This window comes from Malus sylvestris, chromosome 1 (assembly GCF_916048215.2).
Source record: "Malus sylvestris chromosome 1, drMalSylv7.2, whole genome shotgun sequence".
Lineage (NCBI taxonomy): Eukaryota > Viridiplantae > Streptophyta > Magnoliopsida > Rosales > Rosaceae > Malus > Malus sylvestris.
Genome location: NC_062260.1, coordinates 24972144 through 24999705, shown reverse-complemented (window position 1 = coordinate 24999705; position 27562 = coordinate 24972144). Strand labels below are relative to the sequence as shown.

The following is a 27562-nucleotide window of genomic DNA, read 5'->3' as shown; positions in this document are numbered from 1 at the left end:
CCTTTGGTAAACCATTAGCATGAAAGTCTCTGCAAAAAAGCAAGTAGAGGTAGTTGTATGAATCTTCAAACACAATTTAACCTGATTTTGTATCAAATTTTTTGTTAGTTTCAAGCACTCTACTTCTCTAAACTAGACTCAAAGAACTCAAAACAAACTTAAAAGACTCAAAACAAGCTAAAAACGCTCAAATTTGTCTAAAAACACAAACTGGGTAGATTTGGACTCTAAACACACTTTTGGACGAATTTTGGTTTTAACTTGGTTCGAAACACTTAAAAACACAAACTAAATCAGTTTCTAACTAATATGACTCAACAAGGTAAAAGGGGTTTTGGTTTTGACGAATTTGAAAACAAAACAAGTAAATTAAAGAACTAATGAAATCTGCACGAATTTGAGTAAATTGAATGGATGGAAGGCTAGCTAGGAGGTTCTTCTCCACACATGACACACTTGCAAACAAAATGATTTCCAGTTGCTTTTCAATAAACTACGAATTCTCAACACCCCAGATTAACTGTGAATTGCACTAATTAACCCTCAGATTTTCCTAATTTCATTGAATTGGATGATTGCATACAACAACCCAAAGCATTCCCCACAAGTTCCCTACATGAATTGCATAATAGAGATACAAGCAAGAATCATTAAGTTCTATGAAAATCATAAGCATTGACGAAACACTTGTAACTATGAATTGCATGAAACTTATGCCAAGAATTTACTTAACACGGTTGTGACGAGCAACCTTCACTACTTGTGAATATAAGTTCATAACGACTAGGCAAAACTCTCATATATCCTAGCATCAAATTTATGCTTGAAAATTAAGTGTGCACTCTCAACCAACACACACAAATCAGTTTTAATTCAAATGGATAAGTAAATTGAATTCACAACTTATGAATCACAACTGAAAGTAATCAAATCATATTGCAAGCATGAACATAGTTTCAAATTCCCCCTAGCTAAGGGAGGTTTAGTTCCTCATACTAACAAAGCAAAGATAAACAAATTTAGACATTGAAAACAAAAGAAAGAAAACACCTAAAGGCTCCAACGATCCAAGTTGGACAGCAAGCATGTCCAAGCACTTTCCTTCCTTTCCTTTGCTACGGCACAAGGTGTTGGTGAGTGTTTGAAGGTTTGGTTATATGGAGGAATGGATGTGAAGATGAATGGATGTGTTTGGATGAAGGTTGTATTGCTTTTCATAGAACTAAATGATTCTTGCTTGTATCTCTATTATGCAATTCATGTAGGGAACTTGTGGGGAATGCTTTGGGTTGTTGTATGCAATCATCCAATTCAATGAAATTAGGAAAATCTGAGGGTTAATTATCGCTTTAAGAACGTTTGTTATTCCTACCCTTTTTTTGTTAGCCATTACCCCCAAGCCCTGTTACAACCCTTGACTTCAATCTTGAGTGTTGTGTGTTTCAATTTGTGGAGTTCGAAATTAGTATGAGCATATTTTGGAGCAGTTTTGGGCCAAGATTGGATAGTGCAAGCATGGAGACATGACGATGGACGTTTTTGAAGATTAGAAGGCTAGAAATCAGCATGTATGTGTGCAAGTGTGTTGACCTACAACTACAAATGTCCTGTATGAATGTTGTCTCTTTGTTCTTTGCATGTGTGTGTGCTGTTTTCTATCTTTATTTCCACATGTAGCAACTATTACACTTGCACACACACATGTTTTTCATCATTTCAGCTAGCAATCACCATATTTTATGCCCATGTCGTGTATGAATGTTTGTAGTTGTAGGCCAACACACTTGCACATACACATGCTGATTTCTAGCCTTCTAATCTTCAAAAACGTCCATCCTTATATCTCCATGCTTGCACTATCCAATCTTGGCCCAAAACTGCTCCAAAATGCTCAAAATAGCAATTTCTTGTCAACTTTGTTATTTGAACCTACAAACACACGAAATCACAACTGAAAGTAATCAAATCATATTACATGCATAAACATGGTTTCAAATTCCCCCCTAGCTAAGGGGGGTTTAGTTCCTCATACTTACAAAGCAAAGATAAACAAATTTAGACATAAAAAACAAAAGAAAGAAAACACCTAAACGCTCCAACGATCCAAGTAGGACAGCAAGCACGTCCAAGCACTTTCCTTGCCTTCCTTTACTACGACACAAGGTGTTGGTGAGTGTTTGAAGGTTTGGTTGTTTGGAGGAATGGATGTGTTTGGATGAAGGTTGTATTGAAATGGGGATGAATGATTAAGCAAAAACTGATTTTTGTGTGTTGTTTGAGAGTGCACACTTAATTTTCATGCATAAATCTGATGCTAGATTATATGGGAGTTTCACCTAATCGTTATGAACTTATATTCACAAGTAGTGAAGGTTGCTCTTCACAACTGTGTTAAGTAAATTCTTGGCATAAGTTTCATGCAATTCATAGTTACAAGTGTTTCGTCAATGCTTATGATTTTCATAGAACTTAATGATTCTTGCTTGTATCTCTATTATGCAATTCATGTAGGGAACGTGTGGGGAATGCTTTGGGTTGTTGTATGCAATCATCCAATTCAATGAAATTAGGAAAATCTGAGGGTTAATTCGTGCAATTCACAGTTAATCTGGGGCGTTGAGAATTCGTAGTTTATTGAAAAGCAACTGGAAATCGTTTTGTGTGCAAGTGTGTCATGTGTGGAGAAGAACCTTCTAGCTAGTCTTCCATCCATTCAATTTACTCAAATTCGTACAGATTTCATTAGTTCTTTAATTTACTTGTTTTGTTTTCAAATTCGTCAAAACCAAAACCCCCTTTACCTTGTTGAGTCATATTAGTTAGAAACTGATTTAGTTTGTGTTTTTAAGTGTTTCGAACCAAGTGAAAACCAAAATTCGTCCAAAAGTGTGTTTAGAGTCCAAATCTGCCCAGTTTGTGTTTTTAGGCAGATTTGAGGGTTTTTAGCTTGTTTTGAGTCTTTTAAGTTTGTTTTGAGTTCTTTGAGTCTAGTTTAGTGTTTTTAACTTTGTTTCTATGTTTTTAAGTTTGTTTAGAGGTTATTAGCAAGCCCTCCTAATCCCCGGTCCAGAACGATCCCTACTTACATTCTTTACTACAATTGATACAAGAGGGTTGAATTTGGGTGTTAAGTTATTTTCGCATCAAATTTTTGGCGCCGTTGCCGGGGATTAGCAACTTTGCTAATCCCTTGTTATTTCTTTTTGTTTATTTTCGTGTGTTTTTATGTTAGTTACTGACCTTGTTTGTTTTCTTGTTTTAGGTACTAGTTTATGACTCGGAGTTCTCATCCGGTTCGTGAGCATATCTTGGACTTTGACGACTATTTTGATAGGACTTTGAGAAGGAATAGGAATCAGCAAGATCGTAACCCACCTATTCCTGAACCTGAGTTTGAAGAACATCCACTTGAAAAAGAAGACATGGCAGCGGACAATCGAACAATCAAGGAGTTTTCCGCTTCGGGATTGGACAATGCCTCTCCCCTATGCATCCAATACTCCATGGCTGCCCTAGGGAAGACGGACGAATTCGAATTGAAATCAAGTTTGTTGCATCACATTCCTAAGTTCCACGGGATGTCCATGGAAGATCCTAATAAACACTTGAAGGAGTTTGAGGTTGTTTGTTCGAGTATGACTCCCGTGAATGTTGATGGGAGCATTTTGAAGATGAAGGCATTTCCCTTCTCTCTTGGACAAGGCTAATGATTGGTTGTATGAACTAGCTCTCGAAACTGTCACATCATGGGAGAGTATGAAACGGGCGTTTTTAGAGAAGTTTTTCCCAACTTCTCGAGTCATTCTTCTACGCAAAAGGATTAGTGGCATTCAGCAAAACCAAGGTGAAACCTTTCCAACTTATTATGAACGCTTTAAAACCCTTGTTGCTTCATGTCCATAGCACCAAATGAAGGAGGAGCTTATTCTTCAATATTTATACGAATGGCTTCTACCAATTGAACGTCAAATGCTAGAAGCCTCGGCGGAATGAGCTTTAGTGGACAAAACACATATGGCTGCCAAGACACTAATCGTAAACCGTGCATTGAATGCAAAACAATATGAAGGCATTGGGCAAAGGGACACCCCACGGCAACAAGTGAATGAGGTAAGTTCCACATCTGACATTCAATCGCAATTAGCTAATCTTACTTACATTCTGTCTCAGATGGCCGAAGGAATGAGGATGAAAGAACCAAGTGTATGTGGTGTGTGTTCTATCCAAAGACATGCCTCTGAAAAGTGCCCTCAATTGATTGAAAATGGTGGATGGGAAAGCGCTAATGCAATTGGATTTCAAGGCCAAAACCAGCCAAGGAACGATCCATATTCTAATACGTACAATCCAGGTTGGAGAAACCATCCAAATTTCAAGTGGAGCGAGCCCCAACAACCTCAACAACAAGGAGGCTTTAGGCAACAACCTCCGGGCTTCTATACCAAGCAATACGCACCAACACAAGCCCCACAACAACCTGCCCAAAACACCTCAGGTACATCTTTTGATAATGACACATTTCTTAAGTTACTCACCAATTTGTCTCAGGGGGCAAGAAAATCAAGCCAAAGCAATGCAAAACCAAGACAAAATAGTGGACTAAATGGAGAAGAAAATTGGGCAGATTGCGGAGTTTTAGGACAATTTAGAGAGCAAGGTAAATTGCCTAGTTCAACCGTTGTCAACCCAAAGGGAGGATTCGAATCTGCCAAAGCCTTGAGTTTGCGAAGTGGAAAACAAGTTGGATCTGATCCCCAACCTTCCAAATCATGTTCCAATGAGGTTGAAGAGTTGATAATTGAAGAGGATGAGCAAAGCACCCCCACGGCAAGGGTGGAAACACCTTTGCCGCAGGCCCCAAATGCTCCTAAACCATCCAATTTGACCAACAAAGGTAAGGAAGTTCCAATTTTGATTAATTCTAACGTTGTTCCTCCAAATGTACCATTTCCTCGTAGGTTTATGCAATCAAAGAAGGAGGAGACTGAAAATGATATTTTGGAAACGTTTAGAAAAGTTCAAGTTAATATACCACTTTTGGATGCAATTAAGCAAGTTCCAAGGTATGCCAAATTTTTAAAAGAACTTTGCACAACTAGGAAGAGAATCTCGAGCAAGGAGGTTGTCAAGGTAAGTGAAAATGTCTCAGCTGTTTTACAACGTAAACTGCCCACTAAATGCAAGGATTCAGGTAGTTTTACCATTCCTTGTGTAATTGGTAATACTCGTTTTGAATCTGCCATGTTAGACTTATGTGCATCTATAAATATCATGCCTTATTCAATCTATGCACTTAGGCGAATTGAAAAATGATGGTGTGATTATACAATTGGCCGATCGATCTAATGTCTATCCAAAGGGAGTTTTGGAAGATGTTTTACTGCAGGTCAATCACTTAATCTTTCCGGCGGATTTCTACGTGCTTGAAATGGCCGAGTCGGACCATTCCCCTACATTGCCCATCCTTCTTGGACGACCATTCATGAAAACTGCCCGTACTAAGATTGATGTGTTTAATGAAACTTTGACGATAGAATTTGATGGGGAAGTTATCAATTTCAATATTTCTGATTCTATAAAGTATCCTAGTGAGGATCACTCATGTTTTTCTATTGATGTATTTGCTTCTTTAGCAGAGGACCATTTTGAACAATTGAATGACGATGCACTTGAATTGGTCATTGCACGAGGAATGGACATTCAAAACAATGAAGCAATAACCATGCACCCTCACGGCATGAATGATTTTTCCCTTGCCGTACCCCCTAATGAAGACGTGATTGAAATGGTGGCTGCCATTGAATCATTGCCACTACAATCTGGTAAGTTTTTGGACCCAATTTCCATTTCAATTTCGGCTAATAAGTTACTTCCCTCAGTTGTGCAGCCACCTACACTTGAACTTAAGCCATTGTCAAGCCATTTAAAGTACGTTTTCTTTGGCGATGATGAGACATTGCCCGTCATCATCTCAAGCACACTCACGGCACAAGAGGAGGACAAGTTGGTAAGGGTGCTAATGGAGTACAAAACAGCAATTGGGTGGACATTGGCCGACATAAAAGGAATCAGTCCCACCACTTGCATGCATCGCATACTTTTGGAGGAGGGGTCTAAAACATCTCAAGATGCTTAATGCAGATTCAACCCTCCAATGATGGAAGTTGTGAAGAAGGAAGGAATCAAGCTTTTAAATTGTGGAGTGATCTATCCTATTTCTGATAGTCGTTGGGTTTCGCTTGTGCAATGTGTTCCAAAGAAATCCGGAGTAACTATGGTGACAAATGCCAAAAATAAGCTTGTGCCTACTCGAATCCAAACAAGTTGGAGGGTGTGTATCGATTATAGGAAGCTCAACGCCACCACTAGGAAGTACCACTTCCTTTTGCCATTCATTGATCAAATGCTTGAAAGGTTAGCGGGTTATGCTTTCTATTGTTTTCTTAATGGTTATTCTGGTTATAATCAAATTGTCATAACACCTGAGGACCAAGAAAAAACCACTTTCACATGCCCCTTTAGTACATTTGCTTATCGTCGCATGCCATTTGGTTTATGTAATGCACCTGCCACATTTCAAAATGAGCATATTTTCTGATTATGTTGAGAAATTTATTGAAGTTTTTATGGATGATTTCAGCGTTTTTGGTGATTCATTTGATGGTTGTTTGCATAATCTCAGTTTGATCTTAAAACGATGTGTTGAAACTAACCTTGTTCTCAATTGGGAAAAATGTCATTTCATGGTTAAACAAGGCATAGTTTTAGGACATATCATCTCTGAAAAAGGAATGGAGTTTGATAAATCAAAGATCGATCTTATACGTTACTTACCATCTCCTACTTCGGTTAGAGAAGTTCGTTCTTTTCTTGGACATGCAGGTTTCTATCGAAGATTTATCAAAGATTTCTCAAAGGTTTCTCCAATCCGGTGGAGCAATAATGGGAGCCGTGGTCAGCAACTCCTTCCTTGAGTTGTTTGAAGGTTTCTCCCATTATTGCTCCACCGGATTGGAGAAACCTTTGAGAAATCTTTTATAAATCTTCGATAGAAACCTGCATGTCCAAGAAAAGAACGAACCTCTCTAACCGAAGTAGGAGAGGGTAAGTGACGTACAAGATAGATCTTTGATTTATCAACCTCCATTCTTTTTTCAGAGATGATATGTCCTAAAACTATGCCTTGTTTAACCATGAAATGACATTTTTCCCTATTGAGAACAAAGTTAGTTTCAACACATCGTTTTAAGATCAAACTGAGATTATGCAAACAACCATAAAATGAATCACCAAAAACGCTGAAATTATCCATAAAAACTTCAATAATTTTCTCAAAATAATCAAAAAATATGCCCATCATGCATCTTTGAAATGTGGCAGGTGCATTACATAAACCGAATGACATGCGACGATAAGCAAATGTACCAAAAGGGCATGTGAAAGTGGTTTTTTCTTGGTCCTCGAGTGTTATGACAATTTGATTATAACTAGAATAACCATAAAAAAACAATAGAAAACATAACCCGCTAACCTCTCAAGCATTTGATCAATGAATGGCAAAGGGAAGTGGTCATTCCTAGTGGTGGCGTTGAGCTTCCTATAATCGATACACACACTCCAACCTGTTTGGATTCGAGTAGGCACAAGCTCATTTTCGGCATTTGTCACCACAGTTACTCCGGATTTCTTTGGAACACATTGAACGGGCGAAATCCAACGACTATCGGAAATAGGATAGATCACTCCACAATCTAAAAGCTTGATTGTTTCCTTCTTCACAACCTCCATCATCGAAAGGTTGAGTCGACGTTAAGCTTCTTGATATGTTTTATACCCTTCCTCCAAAAGTATGCGATGCATGCAAGTGGTGGGACTGATTCCTTTTATGTCGGTCAATGTCCACCCAATTGTTGTTTTGTACTCCTTTAGCACCCTTACCAACTTGTCATCCTCTTATGCCGTGAGTGTGCTTGAGATGATGACGCGTGAGTGTGCTTGAGATGATGACGGGTAATGTCTCATCATCGTCTAAGAAAACGTACTTTAAATGGCTTGGCAATGGCTTAAGTTCAAGTGTAAGTGGCTGCACAACTGAGGGAAGTAACTTATTAACATAAACTGAAATGGAAATTGGGTCCAAAAACTTACCAAATTGTAGTGGCAATGATTCGAGGGCAGCCACCATCTCAATCACGTCTTCATTAAGAGGTACGGCAAGGGAAAAATCATTCATGTCGTGAGGGTGCATGGTTACTGCTTCATTGTTTTGAATGTCCATTCATCGTGCAATGACCAATTCAAGTGCATCGTCATTCAATTGTTCAAAATGGTCCTCTGCCAAAGAAGCAAATATATCAATAGAAAAACATGAGTGATCCTCATTAGGATACTTGATAGAATCAGAAAGATTGAAATTGATAACTTCCCCATCAAATTCCATCGTCAAAGTTTCATTAAACACATCAATCTTAGTACAGGCAGTTTTCATGAATGGCCGTCCAAGAAGGATGGGCAATGTAGGGGAATGGTCCGACTCGTCCATTTCAAGCACGTAGAAATCCACCGGAAAGATTAAGTGATTGACCTGCACTAAAACATCTTCCAAAACTCCCTTTGGATAGACATTAGATCGATCGGCCAATTGTATAATCACACCATCATTTTTCAATTTGCCTAAGTGCATAGATGCATAGATTGAATAAAGCATGACATTTATAGATGCACATAAGTCTAACATGACAGATTCAAAACGAGTATTACCAATTACACAAGGAATGGTAAAACTACCCGAATCCTTGCATTTAGTGGGCAGTTTATGTTATAAAACAGCTGAGACATTTTCACTTACCTTGACAACCTCCTTGCTCGAAATTCTCTTCCTAGTTGTGTAAAGTTCTTTTAAAAATTTGGCATACCTTAGAATTTGCTTAATTACATCCAAAAGTGGTATATTAACTTGAACTTTTTTAAACGTTTCCAAAATATCCTTTTCAGTCTCCTCCTTCTTTGATTGCATAAACCTATGAGGAAATGGTACATTTGGAGGAACAACGTTAAAATTAATCAAAATTGGAACTTCCTTACCTTTGTTGGCCGAATTGGATAATTTAGGAGCATTTGGGGCCTGTGGCAAAGGTGTTTCCACCTTTGCCGTGGGGGTGCTTTGCTCATCCTCTTCAATTATCAACTTTTCAACCTCATTGGAACGTAATTTGGAAGATTGGGGATCAGATCCAACTTGTTTTCCACTTCGCAAACTCATGGCTTTGGCAGATTCGAATCCTCCATTCAGGTTGATAACGGTTGAACTAGGCAACTTACCTTGCTCTCTGAATTGTCCTACAAACTCCGCAATCTGCCCAATTTGCTTCTCTATTTGGTCCACTATTTTATCTTGGTTTTGCATTGCTTTGGCTTGATTTTATTGCCCCTTGAGACAAATTGGTGAGTAACTTAAGAAGTGTGTCATTATCAAAAGATGTACCTGAGGTGTTTTGGGCAGGTTGTTGTGGGGCTTGTGTTGGTGCGTATTGCTTGGTATAGAAGCCCGGAGGTTGCTGCCTAAAGCCTCCTTGTTGTTGAGGTTGTTGGAACTCCATCCACTTGAAATTTGGATGGTTTCTCCAACCTGGATTGTACGTATTAGAATATGGATCGTTCTTTGGCTGGTTTTGGCCTTGAAATCCAATTGCATTAGCGCTTTCCCATCCACCATTTTTAATCAATTGAGGGCACTTTTCAAAAGCAAGTCCTTGGATAGAACACACACCACATACACTTGGTTCTTTCATCCTCATTCCTTCGGCCATCTGAGACACAATGGAAGTAAGATTAGCTAATTGCGATTTAATGTCGGATGTGGAACTTACCTCATTCACTTGCTGTCGTGGGGTGTCCTTTTACCCAATGCCTTCATATTGTTGTGCATTCAATGCACGGTTTGCGATTAGTGTCTTGGTAAACATAGGTGTTTTGTCCACCAAAGCTCCTCCCGCCGAGGCATCTAGCATTTGGCGTTCAATTGGTAGAAGCCCTTCTTAGAAATATTGAAGAATAAGCTTCTCCTTCATTTGGTGATATGGACATGAAGCAACAAGCGTTTTAAAACGTTCATAATAAGTTGAAAAGGTTTCACCTTGGTTTTGCTGAATGTCACTAATCCTTTTGCGTAGAAGAATGACTCGAGAAGTCAGGAAAAACTTCTCCAAAAACGCCCGTTTCATACTCTCCCATGCTGTGACAGTTCCGGGAGCTAGTTCATACAACCAATCTTTAGCATTGTCCAAGAGAGAAAAGGGAAAGGCCTTCATCTTCAAAATGCTCCCATCAACATTCACGAGAGTCGTACTCGAACAAACAACCTCAAACTACTTCAAGTGTTTATTAGGATCTTCCATGGACATCCCGTGGAACTTAGGAATGTGACTTGATTTCAATTCGAACTCGTCCGTCTTCCCTAGGGTAGCCATGGGGTATTGGATGCATAAGGGAGCGACATTGTCCAATCCCGAAGCGGAAAGCTCCTTGATTGTTCGATTGTCTGCTGCCATGTTGGGATATTCCTCTTCTTCTTCAAGTATTCTTCAAACTCAGGTTCAGGAATAGGTGGGTTACGATTTTGCTGATTCCTATTCCTTCTCAAAGTCCTCTCAAAATTGTCATCAAATTCCAATATATGCTCACGAACCGAATGATAACTCTGAGTCATAAACTAGTATCTAAAACAAGAAAACAAACAAGGTCAGTAACTAACTAATATGACTCAACAAGGTAAATGAGGTTTTGGTTTTGACGAATTTGAAAACAAAACAAGTAAATTAAAGAACTAATGAAATCCGCATGAATTTGAGTAAATTGAATGGATAGAAGGCTAGTTATGAGGTTCTTCTCCACACATGACACACTTGCAAACAAAACAATTTCCAGTTGCTTTTCAATAAACTACGAATTCTCTACGCCCCAGATTAACTGTGAATTGCACTAATTAACCCTCAGATTTTCCTAATTTCATTGAATTGTATGATTGCATACTGTTGATGCACAAAACCGGAGGTCTTGGAACAACGTAAATCCGACCGTGAATCTGCAAGTAATGTAAATAACATAAGATATATCGTGGTTCACCCCAAGGTTTGGGCTACGTCCACACTGATTGTATTGTATTTCTCTGCTGAAGAGGGAGAGAGAGCTTAGAGCTTAGGGGATGTGAGGAGGCTTTGAGAGGGGGTGAGAGGCTTCAGAAATGGCCTCTGAGGGTGAGAATGAGCCTTTTCCTAATTGTGAGGGTGAGGGGTCCTTTTATAGAATAAGGACTCCTCACTTATTACATATTTGCCCCTTCCTTTATCCCATAATTACATTTAAGTCCCCTGAGTATTTGTACGAGATCTAAATACGAGGCCCTAAATATGGTATAAACAGTAGTCCCCCAAGTCTTCAGTCAAGAGAGTATTTTGGCTGGAGACTTGAAATTCAGTCCATGTGTAGGCCGAAGTAACTAGATGTTATCTTGAACTGATGCTCGATATGAGGCGGTGCTCAATCTGAAATGATGCTCAACTGTCACATGTTGCGAGGTTGCTCGGCTTGTGGCTTATATTGCCTTGGTTGGCTCGGCTTGTGGTGTTGAAGGTGAGGGAGTCCCTTTTATAGAATAAGGGCTCGTTCCTCAATACATAAATGATGGGCTAGAGTTGATGCTCGCGGCGAGGCGGTTGCTCAGCTGGCGGCGTTTCTCTCTAATGAAGGTGAGGGAGTCCCTTTTATAAAATAAGGGTTCACTCCTCAGTACATGAATAATGGGTGCTCTCTAATGAAAGTGAGGGATTCCCTTTTATAGAATAAGGGCTCGCTCCTCAATACATAAGTGATGGGCTAGAGTCTCCCAAGTATTTTTTATGAGGCCCAGTTGAGGCCCAATATATGGTACATAATGTAGTCCCCCAAGTCTTCGGTCAATAGAGTCTGTTGGCTGGAGACTTCAAATTGAATCCATGTATGGGCCGAAGTGGCGGTTGTTCGGATGTGGTATTTGTATACCCTGCACTGAAGCTTTGTAAATGAAGCTTTGCAAGTGAAGCTTTGAAGCTAGAGCTCTGTAAATGAAGCTTTCGAAACTGGAGCTTTTGTAAATGAAGCTTTTGAAGCTAGAGCTCTGTAAATGAAGCTTTTGAAGCTGATTGACATGAGTGATGCTCATGAATGTTTATGTTGATTGACATGAGTGATGCTCATGGATGTTGTCATGAGTGATGCTCATGGATGTTGTCATGAGTGATGCTCATGAATGTTAACATGAGTGATGCTCATGAATGTTGACATGAATGATGGTCATGAATGTTTATGTATGATTGTCATGAGTGATGCTCATGAATGTTTATGTATGAATGACATGAGTAGTGCTCATGTATGATTTGGAGTACTAGGCGTACTTTTGATCACCTGGTTGGTGTTATTTTGGGCTTATGGGCCTTCGCCCTCCACAACATTCCAGCCCATTAATTTTGGGCTTTGCCGTTTTTTTTTTTTTTTGTATTATTACCCTCTGATGGGGTTTATACAGATGTTTATATCATTCTGGTGGAATGTTTATTCCTTACTTTTGTTTTTCTCTTTCTTTTCTACTTTTGTAATTATCTCAGTGGGTAGCCATATTTTCTGCTTTGCTCTTTTCCACCGCAAATCTCATGTTGAAAGGGTAGCCATGCTTTCTGCTTTGCTCTTTTCCACCGCAAATCTCATGTTGAAAGGGTAGCCATGCTTTCTGCTTTGCTCTTTTACTTTGCTTTGCTTTTACTTTCCCTTTTCTTTCTCTTTTCCTTGCGCTGCATTTATTATTCTCTTGCTCTTGCTGAGGTCCAGGTGCATTAGCCTTTGCAGATGGCAGACAAAAGTAAAGTGAAGTGCTCTTTACTTTGCTTTACTTTTGCAGATTGCAAATGGCGGAGGCATAGACTTGTCTTTACAGCATCTTCTGGAAAGTCAAAAAGCAGCTTTTAAGGCCACTAGCAGCAATAGCCATCATTTCTCCTTTTTCCTTTTCTCTGCTGGTTTATTGAATCTCTTCTCACGCCGGTCGCATGCGCCCCGTCCATCTGAGAACTTACCACCCTGACTTTTTGATGAAATGATGCCCATAAATCATAGTGTAATCTGTTTTCTCTAGAATCACCATAGCTGCATTCTTATACTCCTTGAACAAAGAGACCGAAGGGAACCTCCCGGATATGCTATGAGCAGCTATAGAGCTATCATCCCTCTCCTCCCTCTGCGCCTGGCTCAAAGGGCTCGCAAAATTTTCGATCCCCGGTGACAAGTACGTTTCCGGCAACGAATAAAACGGCGTCGTAAGAGTGGTAGGCGTCGTGCGCTGCACATCTACGACAAGAGGACTAGTGTCGTTCATTTCGGAAGAAGAGAAACTCGCGATCTTGCTCGGGGAACGAAATGCCCATGGTTCCTCGATGACCACGCCCTCTGATGCGGATGACTTGGAGTCAGAGTCGGCCGAGGAGAGTCGGGGGATGAGCAGAGAACCGTCAGACCAAGAATTGGGCTGAAGATGGGCAGAGAAGCAGTGCAGAAATATCTGGAATCACGGTGGTCCTCATCGTCGGAGTCGGGGTTGACGATCCAGAAATATCTGAGAACTTCAAACACTACAAAAATGGCAGCAGCTAATTTCCCAGCGTTTGGCTACTGAGAAGGTAGCAGATCACAAAAAAGGGGAAAAATCCAGTAGAGCTTATTCGATCTGGAGCCGAGTAGCGTCAAGTATCGAAAGTTTTACTGCTTCTTCTCTGACTCTCAGCCGTTCGAGTCGGTGATGTGATCCTCCCGGCTTTCAACAGTTCCTATGAATTTTGAAAATTTGAAATTCGATCTTTCTCGGAAAGATCAGAAAAGTGAACTTTCTGGGAGAAATTGGGAAATGAAATTGTTTGATCTCTCACAATTCCGCACAAAGCTGTTTGGGATCACCTTCAAGATTAAGACTAGCTGAGTAGCGATCCTCCATCACCTCTCTCCAACCTGTCGTCGACGGCGTCGGCGGAGCAGACCCAAATCCCGGGGACACCACCGGAATACAAAGCTTCGCCGGCCTCGTCCTCCTCATTCTCTTTAACAGAAATAAACGCAGCAGCGCCAACCTTAGAGAACAAAACGTAATTTTTCGTCCCAGCCTGCCGTCGTTCCCACACTTGGCAGCGCCAAACCCTCGCCTACCCCAGCCTGATCTTCTTCCGAGTTCCTTCTGAGTTGACCCGTTCTGTATCAATCGAGCCGTTCGATTTCGCCGCCCTTTCGTGTTGCTTTTCTTACCGGAGCCCCGTATCAATCCAGGCAGTCGGACCTGGCGAGGTTCTCTGACCTGGTCGACCCGCCTGAGTCGTGCGCTGGGTGTCTGTACAAGTCACCAGGTCGGGATCCTGTCACTGCCGAGCTCCTATTGCAGAGGCCGACGTTGAGTTCCTCCATCATTTAACCAATCCAAGCCTTGAGCTCCATCACGTCATTGATCAAGGTAGAGAGACAAGACAGAGATGAGAGATTTGATTCCCTGAATCTGCCTTGCTAGATTTGGCAGAACCAGTGTCTTTCTTGCCGGAGATGGAGTCGTCGGAAGAGATCAGGCGGTGCTTGTAGATGCGGTTGGTGGGTTCCAGGATCCGTACCCGGGATAGATTAGGTCGGAGCAGGTCCATGAGGTCGAGCGTCGCTCTTTGTGCAGAAAGAAAGGGTTTTGAGATTGGATAGGCAAGACGAGAGAGGTGAATTTTTCTGGTCTTCTTCGTCTTGTCTCGACTCTACTGGAGTGATGAGAGAGAATGAGAGAGTGTGTCTTGGCATGCCCAATGGGCTGTTTCTAAAACTTGTTTTTGAATGTGGTTTTGGAAATGGATTTTTGGGCCATTTCTGGGTTCTTTTTGCAGATACACGGGGAAGATTGTGAAGGTTTCACGGTGGTGTGATGAAAGATTGAAAAAGAACCGACGTAATTTTTCGTGTCGATTCCCACAGACGGCGCCAAATGTTGATGCACAAAACCGGAGGTCTTGGAACAACGTAAATCCGATCGTGAATCTGCAAGTAATGTAAATAACATAAGATATATCGTGGTTCACCCCAAGGTTTGGGCTACGTCCACACTGATTGTATTGTATTTCTCTGCTGAAGAGGGAGAGAGAGCTTAGAGCTTAGGGGATGTGAGGAGGCTTTGAGAGGGGGTGAGAGGCTTCAGAAATGGCCTCTGAGGGTGAGAATGAGCCTTTTCCTAATTGTGAGGGTGAGGGGTCCTTTTATAGAATAAGGACTCCTCACTTATTACATATTTGCCCCTTCCTTTATCCCATAATTACATTTAAGTCCCCTGAGTATTTGTACGAGATCTAAATACGAGGCCCTAAATATGGTATAAACACATACAACAACCCAAAGCATTCCTCACAAATTCCCTACATAAATTGCATAATAGAGATACAAACAATAATTATTAAGTTCTATGAAAATCATAAGTATTGACGAAACACTTGTAACTATGAATTGCATGAAACTTATACTAAGAATTTACTTAATACGGTTGTGACGAGCAACCTTCACTACTTGTGAATATAAGTTCATAACGATTAGGTGAAACTCTCTTATATCCTAACATCAGATTTATGCATAAAAATTAAGTGTCCACTCTTAACCAACACATACAAATCAGTTTTAATTCAAATGGATAAGTAAATTGAATTCATAACTTATGAATCACAACTGAAAGTAATCAAATCATATTGCAAGCATGAACATGCTTTCAAATTCCCTCTAGCTAAGGAAGGTTTAGTTACTCATACTTACAAAGCAAAGATAAACAAATTTAGACATTGAAAACAGAAAAAAAAAAACACATAAACGCTCAAACGATCCAAGTTGGATCACAAACACATCCAAGCACTTTCCTTCCATTCCTTTGCTACAACACAAGGTGTTGGTGAGTGTTTGAAGATTTGGTTTTGGTTGTATGGAGGAATGGATGTGAAGATGAATGAATATGTTTAGATGGAAGTTGTATTGAAATGAGGATGAATGATTAAGCAAAAACTGATTGTAATGGCTGCCACACACACTTCTTTTTATAAAGGAAGTGCACAATATGAAGGGATGAATAGTGATGTGTGCAATGATATAACTATGTCATCAAATTTTCTTCATTGCATTAATGCCTTTGGTAAACTATTAGCATGAAAGTCTCTGCAAAGAGGTAGTTGTATGAATCTTCAAACACAATTGAACCTGATTTTGTATCAAATTTTTTGTTAGTTTCAAACACTCTATGTCTTTTCTTAAAGTTTCTTCATATCTTCTGTCCCCATCCTATAATCGCAATTTCTAACCGAGGTACGAAAGTCTCTCAGTTTCAAAAATTTTATTTTTTTGTTTGAACAAACAATATTATCTATACTAAAAAAATGAAATAGGTTTAGCCTCACAATGAACTAGTAACAATGTGGTTCAAATTTTCATTTAACGAAAAAAACCCCAAGAGCTCTTATAAGTAAAAAAGAATACCGTACCAAGTGGCCCATTTCAATTTTTTTATTATTCCATCAAATTTTGCAGCAATCAAACTAACGGGTAGATTTCACAGTCATAAGATGCGACCCTGACATCTAACGGTCCACTATACACACAATTCAAAATCCTAACAACCAATTATTTGGAGATAGCCTTCTCCATTTGTATGGTAAAAATAGGAAATAAATGTCAAATATTTTGTATTATGTTTTAAAATTGATTAAGCTTGTGAGTTTAAATCGTAAACAAACAAACAAATGAATTTAAATTTTTCTTCCAAGATTTAAATAACAAATCATCATCAGAATGGAAAGTTGTTCTCATCCACAGCAAGGTCATTGCTGTGTAGGAAGGTGTCCTAAGATTATTCCATTTTTCATCACCTGACGAATTTTCATCACAAATACAAAATAAAACAATCTAAATTAATAATTCAGATTCAGAAGTATATCAGTTAGCATCACTCGATAACAAATATCTCAGATCAAGTGTTGGATAATTTGATTGCTTCATCCCAATCCATCATTCCCACAACTAAATTCACAATTACTATAAATAAATAAAAAGATCAAAACTTTGATTAAAAAAAGAAAAAAAAAAGAAATAATTAAGGTGGGAAAAAGGGGAGAAGTACTCAGTGGTGGCTGATAATTTTTAGGTTCGATTCTGCCGGCAAGTTTCCTCAACCTTAATCAGAAGAGGGAGCTTGGTATCCTCATAGCAATCCCCCTTTCCTTCACCTTCCCACCAAAATTAAATTAAATTAAAAAACAATTGAAACAAATTAAATACAAATAAAAAACAACCAAATCACAAAATTTTCAGGGAAATAAAATGAAGAAAAAAAGAAGGGAGAAAGAGAAGGCTCAGTTCAGCGGGGTTGTCGACACGCAAACCTTCTCTTGAAAAGAGAAGGCCTACAATCCGGTCTGTTGAGCTTGAATTTCATTGGGTCATCACCGCCAATCTCTTTCTCTCTCTCTCTTAAACTTTTGCTAACACAAATTGGATTTCTGCTAAAAATGGCGGTGGAGGCGTTGCTGGGTTGACAGGAAAGCGGGGGTTCGCCATGGTTTTATAGGGATAGAGAGAGCTAGGGTTTTGAGGGAAACACGGGGATTTCAATGGGCCTATATATTATCAACCGAATCGAACAGTTATCGTTTTGAAAAACAAATGGGCTTTAATGGGCCACCATTTCTTTCCCGGACTTTTATGTTTCGGTGAATCGGTGATATATTTTTCCAACTTTTTGAACAAGTAAAAAAAATTAATAGATTTTTGTCCATATAATGTCAAAAAATGCGTAATGTGCAGAATGTATTGTCCGTACAATGTTCGTGTTTCCTCCGTGAGGTACTTTGCTTATTCTCCATTTATAATTAACGAGTTTTTATCTTTCGAATATTATAATAAGAACTGGTTATTCTCTTTATTATCGTTTAAAGATTATATATGTAGATATTATTCAAAATGGAGATCTTTTAACTATTAATATGCATAAAAAATGAACGGTTTATCAAGAGGATGTTACTTGTTATCAAAATCGTTGATTGGTTTAACATGGATGTATAACTAAAGGATCTTCAAATTAAATGATTTTTCTTTTTTTAACATATGTGACCTTTAGGTCATGATAAAGAAAAAAAATGATTCCGATTATGATGTTCGAACAGTAATGATTCGTTAATTGTTAGTAGAGGACAAGCAGGTATCCACGGGAGGAACATATAAGCATTATCCATATTGTTTGCATCCCTTTTAATAACTTTAAAACCTCTTGGTTTGGCACAGTTATTTAGTGTAACCTTAACCTTTTTCAAGCTTGGCTCGTTGCATTTGAATACTAAAAGATTGAGTACCAGTTTGGCACAGCTGAAATTATAAAAAAAGCAAGTATGAAAAAAAGTTAGGGTCTTTTTCGTGTTTGGTAAACACACTAAAATCAGCGTTTTTTTCACCATTGAGGGTGGAAAAAAGCCAAAATCCTGAAGCTGCAAATCATAGCTTTGAAAAAACAGCTTTTTTTTTTTTCAAAACATGCAGAGCTACAGTGCAATGTTAATGAAACTTTCTAAATTCCAATAACACCCTCGTTAGTTTTACAGAATGACAATCCTTGTCCCTAAAACAACTGGAATGATCTCTTTCCTATTCCCTTGTTCTCCCCCCGCATCAAATCCCTAGGATTGCCGTCGTCCCTCCCACTCCCGCTCGACATCGACCACCACTGCACCAATGATTATCCCTCTCCTCCTTTCAGATCCTACACACGATCAAATGTGACATTAAGTAGTATAATAAACTTAAAAAATAACCCATAAATTAATATAATTGACGGAAATGCTTAGGGTGATAAAAGGACCGATGATTTATCCGGTAGCAGGAATGATGATTCTCATCCGCAAGGAATTCACCAAATGAACACCCAATAAATTAATAAGATGCCAACCAATCTTATTTGCACGACGCAAATAAATTCATCAAATTCAATAACAAAAACCTAATTTAAAACCCAATAAACTAACCATTTATTTAATTTTATACCTCAACAAATTTGTCTGTCCTCGAAGGTGTGGTCGAAGACATTGACGCTCGAAGATCCGGTGAAGTTGAGATGAAGGAGGATGAGCAGCAGAGAAAATGAGGGAGATGAGAGAGAGTGAGCGTAGGAGAGATTATAAATAAATAAATTGTAACAGAAAAAAAAATAAATTATTATAATATTTAATATAATATTATACTCTTTTTAGTCATTTAACATATGCACAGCATTTTTATATAAAAGTTACCAAACACTTGAATACTACTTTTTTCGTTAAAGCACTTTTTAAAAAAAAAGTTTATCAAACACTTATCTGCTTTATTTTACAACATTTTATTCTCACATCATAGCAAAAACAGTTTTTTTAAAAAGCACATCAATACCAAATTAGCCCTGAGTCTAATTTACAATCACTCAAAATATTAGGTTGTCTGATTTACAATCACTTAAAATATTAGGTTGGTATGAATTACCCCTTTTTAATACTTCCTATTTCTTTGCTGAAAATAACATGTAACTTTGTTAAATAAACACATAAACTCGTGCATTCAAAGTTCCACGTTCAATTCATTCCTCTCAAGATTCCTATTTCATTGCACTACCAAATTCACAAAGTAACTTTGTTACCCGTAAATGCTAAGCAGCTATAGTTTCTAAGGATAATGTTAGGAAGACTAAATTTTTAGAATAATTATGCTAACTAAATGATGTGTCACCAATAGGAATGAGCACGAGTATCAACGCTTAAATCATACTTTAATCATCAACTTCCATGTCATTTAATTTCTAAAATTTTATCTAAAAATTTAATTTTCCTAATATTACCCAACTTTTTAAAGGAAAAAGGATGGAGAGACAACACTGTTACAACTTAAAAGGGCTCTGAATCTACTAGGATTCTGATTGTCTAACTTTAGCTTGCAAGTGCAAAAGAAAACATAGGATTTTGTTTAATGTTTATCAGAGACAAGAAAACATACGAATTAAATATTAATAAGAATACAAATTCATCATATCACGTCCGTCTTATATATAGTCCTTAACTTATAAATTATAATTCCAACTTGTACAGTTTTTTCTCATAAATTAGAGCATAATTAAGAATAAACTAACAGTAAACAACCCTGCCTTATAATAACTATAATTAATTAACATAAACCAAGCTAATTAATCCTGGTCTTGAAACATTAGATCTTGGTGGATGACATTAACGACCTAGGCACAATGATGGCCTTGAGAGGGTTCTTCATGACAACTGTAAAAGCAAACGTCTCAGTCGGGTCCGGTGGCGCATCTGGAACCGGCAACCATTTAAAAGCATGCACCATCCGAGCAAGCAGCAAGTTGATATGCAGAGTCCCTAACGTCCACGCGGGGCAGATCCGCCTGCCAGCTCCAAACGGCACCATCTTCACCCCTTTGGTCCCGGTCACGTCCACGTCAACCCCGTCTCCTCCCTCCAAGAACCTCTCAGGTCGGAACTCACCCGGGTCCTCCCACATATCGGGATCTTCAGTCACCCATGCAGTGTAAAACTCCACGCTCGCATCTGCGGGCACAGTGTATCCGCCGAGCTCCGTGTTCTCCAAGGCTGCGTGTGACAGGACGAAGTGGCTCGGGGGGTGCCGCCGGAATGTTTCTTTCACCACCGCGGAAAGGTAGCTCATTTTTTCCACGTCACTCTCAGTGATCACCTCTTCGTGCGGCTTTTGTTCATTTGTGTAGGGACTGCGATCTGTCCCTACACAATCAACGATTTCCCTGTACAGCTTCTCTTGAATTTTTTGGTCCATCACCAAATGAAGCAAAGCCCACTCTAACGCCGTAGCACTAGTATCCGTCCCGGCATTGATGACTTCGGAGACAAGAGTCACGAGCTCCTCCTCTTCCAACCGCCTGCGGCCTCGGTCTTTCCCTCTCACCGGCACCTCCAGCTCAAACAAGGAGTCAATATAAGCAGCACCCTTTGGACTCACCATTATCTTTTTTACGTTTTCATCCTTAACATTATCACTTTCAAGAACAAATGCTTTTCTGTCTCTAACGAGTGGAACCAAACACTCCAACTGCCTCCTCCTCAGCTCCTTTGCTTCCCTGACTTGCCGGCGAAACAATGGAGTCAGCACCGGCAGGAAATCGGGGAGCTTTGGAGTTGTCATCATCATAACGTCTTTCAACACGCTCTCGATCGTCTTGATCTTCTCATCGGAGATCTTCGCCCCAAAGCACAAGCATATAAGGATACTACAGATGGTGAGCCGGCACTCGCTCATCACATGAACGATGCTATCTTTGGACTTTATCAGCCTGTCCATGTGGGATTTGATAGCCCAGTGTCTGATCCAGCTATACTGCCTTATCCTCGCCGGGTTGATCAGCTCGGTGACGAAGTTTCTCCGCAAGGTACGCCAGAAAGGACCGTACTCTGCAGAGTTGATGGCACACTTTCCGACGCTGAACAGGAGGCGGATGGGGGAGTCAGCAGGGCGGGACGCGAACTCGGGACCTCTCTGGACGAGGGCCTCGTGTATGAGGTCGGAGCTGGTGACGATTATGAGAGTCCGCTGCCCCATCTGCATGGTGAAGATTGGTCCGTACTTTGCACGTAAGTCGCGGACGACGTAGATGAAGTGCCGACGTTGGAGGATGACTTGGATTAGGTTTCCCACTATCGGCCACCCTGGCGGCCCCGGCGGCAGGTTTTTAGGCCCGCCACCAGTAACTGACCAGTAGCGCCACCATAGCCGGAAAAAGATAAGCCCCAAACACACCAGAACGACGTCCATCATCACCCCCTCCATGGATAATATTATAACCTTAGCTTAGCTTACCAACTTTCTCTCTAGAACCAATACAAAATTAAAAGCAAAAACGAGAGGAATGATTAAGGTGATGAAGTTGCTGAGTACTATATATAGAGAGATGCGTGGGCTTGAAAGCTATGGATTTGATCATTTTTGGAACTTTAACGAAAAGTTTCCGGTATTTTTCACTTTAACGAAAAACCACATTTTTACATTAAAAAGTCAACATTAACACTATTCACTTTATCTTTTATTTTGTCTTTATCGTTAAAACTCAAAGTTTTCAAATCATTTTCATTAGTTTTCCTATCTTCTTAACCCTAATATATGGGTAATTTAATTTTACACCATAAAAGCATTAACTGTTGGAATATTTATTGATTCACCTACTCATCTTTTGCAACCGGCTTGCGCTTCAACTGGTCAAAACAGTCACGTTTTCTTCTGCAAATGGCTTGTTTTACTGACAGAGCAATGAATTTGATTAGCTGTGGGCTGGTGAAACAGTCATAACTTGGTAATGTGCTAATTTAACTTGGTTCGGGCGAAATCTTTTAATGTACCAGAAATACGATGGTATATCACGTATTACTATACAATTTGTGATATATTTATATTAAAATTTTAACAATACTTGAAAATGAAACTTTTCACCAATTATATAATGATACATAAGTATCACTTGTGTTCTGAACATATAAAAAATTTCTCTTAGTTCAGAGTTCAGTCAACTTCTTACGTGGATAACCTGTTAATTCCATAAAACACTATGGTTATGTTTGAGCGAGGGATCACACGTCACAGCGAGTAAGGAATTTGTAAATTTCTCTCATATCCTTTTGTAATGCTCATGAAAGATATTTTTCATTTCTCTTATCTAATTTTAGTAATTTATTCCTTAATAATTTGAGCTCAATTGTTTGGGACTTGAAAATCTTTCACCCAAACATATATAGCTTAAGTAGGAACAGACCGACTTAGGGGCAAAGAGGGTCAACTGACATTTCGAACTTCGGTGAGTCTTCATGAATGACTTGGGTACTATCTCTTTGAAGGTTGGAGTTGCCCTTCATATATGCCCTCCAACTACTTGATAAAATGCCTTAGAGAGGTGACTACAATGCATTAGGACTTTACAGTCTGGTCCTAATATTATTTACCTCTATCTTGTTTGTTGATTGTGATTACAATTGTAGGAAATAAAAAAAGAACGAAGTAGAAGACTATTCAAAAATGCAAAGTAAATGAAATGGTAATCTCAAGAATGAACAAAACTTCATCATTCTTGGACAAACATATTTATGGGATGCAATGATATCAATCAATTTGTTAGTGTGTTCAAGATAAGTGTGTTGCTTTGTTAAACATTCATATTGGAGCAACCTTAGAACATGTTAGTTACCCAATTCAGTCTCACTAGCATTATACTAATTAATTAATTATAGGTAAAGTTCATTGTTTTGGTTTTGGTTCATGTTTCATATTAAGGGTAATGTTATGGAGACTAAATTTTGTAAACTAAACGATGAAAGTTGATGATTTGATTATTACTTAAGTGCTTATTAATGTGCTTATTTCGTATATATGCTTATTTCGTATTGGTGACAAATCATTTCGTCTGCATATTTAATCTACAAATTTAGTCTCCCCTTCGTATTAAATAAGAAACATAAATTGATATACTCCTAGTTCATGTATGGGTAATACTATAGAGATTAAATTTGTAGACAAAATTTGCAAACTAAATGATGTGTCACCAATAGGAAATGAGTTTATTAACGCTAAATCAATAATCCAATGGTCAACTTTCATGTCATTTAGTTTACAAATTTAGTCTCCCTAGTATCGATCAACAACTTATCAAAGTTTCTCTCGTTGAGAATATTGAATATTGATTTTTTGAATTTTGGATCAGATATACGAGAATAACTTGTATAAAATGATGATAACAATAGTGGTGTCTCAAACCGATCAAGTGATGTTATATATAAAAAAAAAATTAAAGCACACGATGACGAGTGATAATATTAAAACACCGTGACTTTATCGTTCTCGTCACTTAAGTCTAGATATATTTACCGGAGACCAAATGAGTGATCTTGGGTAAATAGTACTTTGATATTAAAAAGCAAGACATAATGTTGTATCTATTTTAAGTTGATATCATGAAATTTCTATGGACGCCAATTAATCGTGAGTAAATTGTAGCTATTGTCCTTTAACTTTAATTCAATTGGAGTAATGATCCCTCAAGTAAAAATCCATTATCATTGATCCCCTAAACTCATCAAAATGTGCAGCTATGGTTCCTCAACTAAAAATCCATTACCATTGGTCCCTCAACTTTAATTCAACTTGAGAAATTGTCCCTTAACTTTAACCCAATTGTAGCAATGGTCCTTCCAACATAACTCATTTTGACAAAATTTTTGATGTAGTTGACGAAAAGGACCATAATTACACACTTTGATAAGTTGAGTGACCCTAATTATATAAATGGTTATTCCAACATAACTTATTTTGACAAAATTTTGACGAAATTGATGAAAATGACTATAGCTACACATTTTGATAAGTTGAGGGACCAATGATAATGAATTTTTAGTTGAGGGACCATTGCTCTAATTTGATTAAAGTTGAGGAACCATTGCTACAATTTACTCATTAATCGTTGGCAGGACCATCAACTTTGTATATGTTATTTATTATACACTAATTGAGTTTTGTTACATATTCGTTCCAGTGGAATGCTTTATTTTATTACTTGTCATTAGAAAGAAGTTTTCATTCTCACATATCACATATTTATTTTTTACACAATATTTGATCGATATTTTCGTAAATTTGCATATCGATATTTCTATCGATACCAATATATTAAACACTGAATATACTTCAAAGATCCAAACTTTTATCTTTTATGTCTTATCTCAAAGATACTGTGAACACGGAAAATTCCTAAAACGAAGGAGACAAGAAACGACGCGCACAAACAAATATTTGTATTTAGATGATTTTGGGTTACAATCTCTCTCTATTTTGATCCTCTGATTCGATCTCCGTAAAGTGTGTATTTGTGGATGTGTGATTGATCCAAAGGGCCGTTAGGGCTTGATCTTAGGATGAACAGTTATGTGGATTTGGTGATGTTGTTGATCCAAAAGGGTCGTTGGGGCTTGATCTTGGATGAATGGATGATGAATGATGGTGCTTTCTTCAAGGGCCGTCGGGGCTTGATCTTGAATTGGTGGAAGTTCTTCAAGGGCCGTTGGGGCTTGATCTTAAAGGAGAAATTTCTTCAAGGGCCGTTAGGGCTTGATCTTGAAGGAGGATTTGACGAAGAACGAAGAGGGCTTTCTTGATCCTTCGGGATTTGCTTGAATTTGGGAGGTTGGATGCTTGAGAGCTTCGGAGTTTCAGAGCTTCAGAGCTTCAAGAGTTTTGCCTAATGATTTTGGTTCCTTCAAATGAATGAAATGGGCTTGTATTTATAGAAATTTCCAAGGCCTAATTTTGAATATAATATTACAGATGAAATAAGTCGTTTCTGCCAGGTGTTGACACGTGTCCTATTTGATGACTTTTCCAACTCATTTCAATTTTCGTTGAGTCACACGCAACGTGGAAAATTTATGTAATACATGAGCGTTGAAACTTTGATTTATCAGTCAACATTTATTTACTGAAATTTCGATGTCTACAGATACATCTATAAAAAATCATTCAAATCAGAAAATTAAATAACAATTGGATTAAATTTAATGTTTATTTGTAGAAGCCGTATTTGTCTAATTTTTCACAAACATTTATGAATGATGTACTAAAATATAGACTAGTTCAAATTATTAAAATACATCATGAAGTGAATCCTATAAAATGTGTGTGAAAACGTGATAAAAGTGTGTCACCATATCTTTAATCCTGTATATATTTATATATTATCATCAACTACCGCAGTACTAGTCCTAGTACTTTAAAATTCTTGCTATTAGTTTGTGTAAATGTTGAGGTGGTAACAAGTGCAACAACTGCGATCATGCCTGCTCAGAAAAAAAATTAATGGTCGCAACGCCCTACATCTGACATAATAATTCAAATGTGCATAAGAGAGCTACCCAACCGGAAATTCAAAAAATGAGCACATCAACTCCATTGTTGTCTTTAAAATAATTGTGAACTCTATACGTTTGCAGTTATGTTCTTTGCATATTTTGCTCTCTATACTGCAAACGTGCCTTTTTTTTAAGAATGGAGAATTGTTCTCCCCTTGATACTGGTTGTTAGGTTAGGTTGCTGCAGTTGTTTACAGCATTACGTGTTTTTTGGTTTTTAGCTTGGCTTTGCTGCCTTCTTGTTGTTTGTTGCTTTTTTTGATTTTCTTTTAAAATAATCATTCATTTATCAAAAAATAAATAAAAAAGAGTACAATCATGTATAAGAGAATTGTGGTTTGAACCAGAAGAAGTGTTAAATCTGTGAATGATAGAGACGAAACGATGGGATGGATATTCAAGTTGGTAACGAAGATGGTGATTGCATGTTTCGACAATTGATGGAAAGTAGATATGGCAGAATTTAGTGTTCCTGTTGGAGCTTGTGGCTTCGCGTTGTTAATGGTTGGACCCATCTGTGACACGTTAACATGGATGCGTTAAATTTTTTTTTCTGCTGGGGGGTGGGTGCAAGTTCCAACAATACAGTCAACGTAAAACAGTAAACGTGAGAACTCAAGATACTGATTCATGGTATTCATAGCATTTTTCATAAAACACGTTACAATTCTTTTGAGGCAGTTTCAAGTTATATTCAGTATACGATAATAACAAGGCATTACTTCATTAAGTAGGGTTGTTTTTATGAATTTTAGAACGTAATCGTTTTAGATTTTGCGTTAAGTTTTTCGTTAGCTTCAAACACTCTATATTTATTTTTAAAATCTCTTTCCAAGTACTCTTAGTTTTCCCTCTACCACTTTTGTCTGATTCTCTGTCCATAATCACATATTCTAACCAAGCATCTATAGTATTCGGTTCACGTGTTCAAATCAGCTTAACTGATTTTCTCTCATCTTATCATCAACTGCGAATACTCCTACTTTATCTTGGATATTCTAATTACTTTCATGTCCTTTCTCGTGGGTCCATACATCCAACAAATAATTCTCATCTCTGCTACACCTTAATTTTTGCATGTATTGATGCTTGACCCAACATTATGTGCCATAAGTATTGTTGGCCTTATTATCGTCCTATGAAAATTTTCTTTGAATTTTAATGGTATACGTAGGTCGCACTATACATCCAATGCACTATTTCAGTTCATCTATCCAACTTTTATTATATAGATGAGATCTCTATCCATTCTCCTTTCTATATGATTGCAGACATTTTAATTGAAGCATCGGAAAAAATCTCATAAAAAATTCTTTTCTATATGTTGGTAGTTCACCCATTGTGTGTTTGTCCAATGAGTGGTTATCCACGCTCTTATTTTTACTTTCTATACACTCCTTATTAACTTTTGTCTTTTAATATTTTTTTAGTTCATCTGATCATATTGACAAAAATTGAAATGGATATATAAAAGATTTAAAATAAAAAAAAAAGTGTGAAAAGGATATTCAGTATGTGCACAACGAGTTTTTTAAAAATGT

At 38.2% G+C, this 27562-nt stretch overlaps 1 protein-coding gene, 1 long non-coding RNA gene and 4 other non-coding genes across 7 annotated transcripts; all 6 read right to left on the bottom strand.

Annotated features, from left to right (window-relative positions):
• Positions 1–59: 59 nt before the first annotated feature.
• On the bottom strand, positions 60–17648 carry LOC126630095 (uncharacterized). 2 transcript variants are annotated; one of them, XR_007625933.1, is made up of 3 exons: positions 17195–17648; positions 2087–10718; positions 60–1050 (listed from the first exon to the last, which is right to left on the bottom strand). It is a non-coding gene; the product is annotated as an uncharacterized LOC126630095 (long non-coding RNA). The 2 variants fall into 2 exon arrangements; XR_007625934.1 differs by lacking the exon at positions 60–1050 and having other exon boundaries at positions 2940–10003; positions 10136–10718; positions 17195–17643.
• LOC126634145 (small nucleolar RNA snoR31/Z110/Z27) lies at positions 16855–16951 on the bottom strand. The gene has a single exon (XR_007627215.1). It is a non-coding gene; the product is annotated as a small nucleolar RNA snoR31/Z110/Z27 (small nucleolar RNA).
• On the bottom strand, positions 16994–17082 carry LOC126634162 (small nucleolar RNA snoR31). The gene has a single exon (XR_007627229.1). It is a non-coding gene; the product is annotated as a small nucleolar RNA snoR31 (small nucleolar RNA).
• LOC126634085 (small nucleolar RNA R30/Z108) lies at positions 17192–17289 on the bottom strand. Its single transcript, XR_007627191.1, has one exon. It is a non-coding gene; the product is annotated as a small nucleolar RNA R30/Z108 (small nucleolar RNA).
• On the bottom strand, positions 17421–17528 carry LOC126634150 (small nucleolar RNA Z107/R87). Its single transcript, XR_007627221.1, has one exon. It is a non-coding gene; the product is annotated as a small nucleolar RNA Z107/R87 (small nucleolar RNA).
• Positions 17649–20111: 2463 nt separating the features above from the next.
• Positions 20112–21993, bottom strand: LOC126630088 (cytochrome P450 77A1-like). Its single transcript, XM_050300244.1, has one exon. It carries the CDS (start codon positions 21904–21906, stop codon positions 20293–20295), a length of 1614 nt encoding a protein of 537 aa, XP_050156201.1. The 5' UTR covers positions 21907–21993; the 3' UTR covers positions 20112–20292.
• Between the last annotated feature and the right edge of the window lie 5569 nt (positions 21994–27562).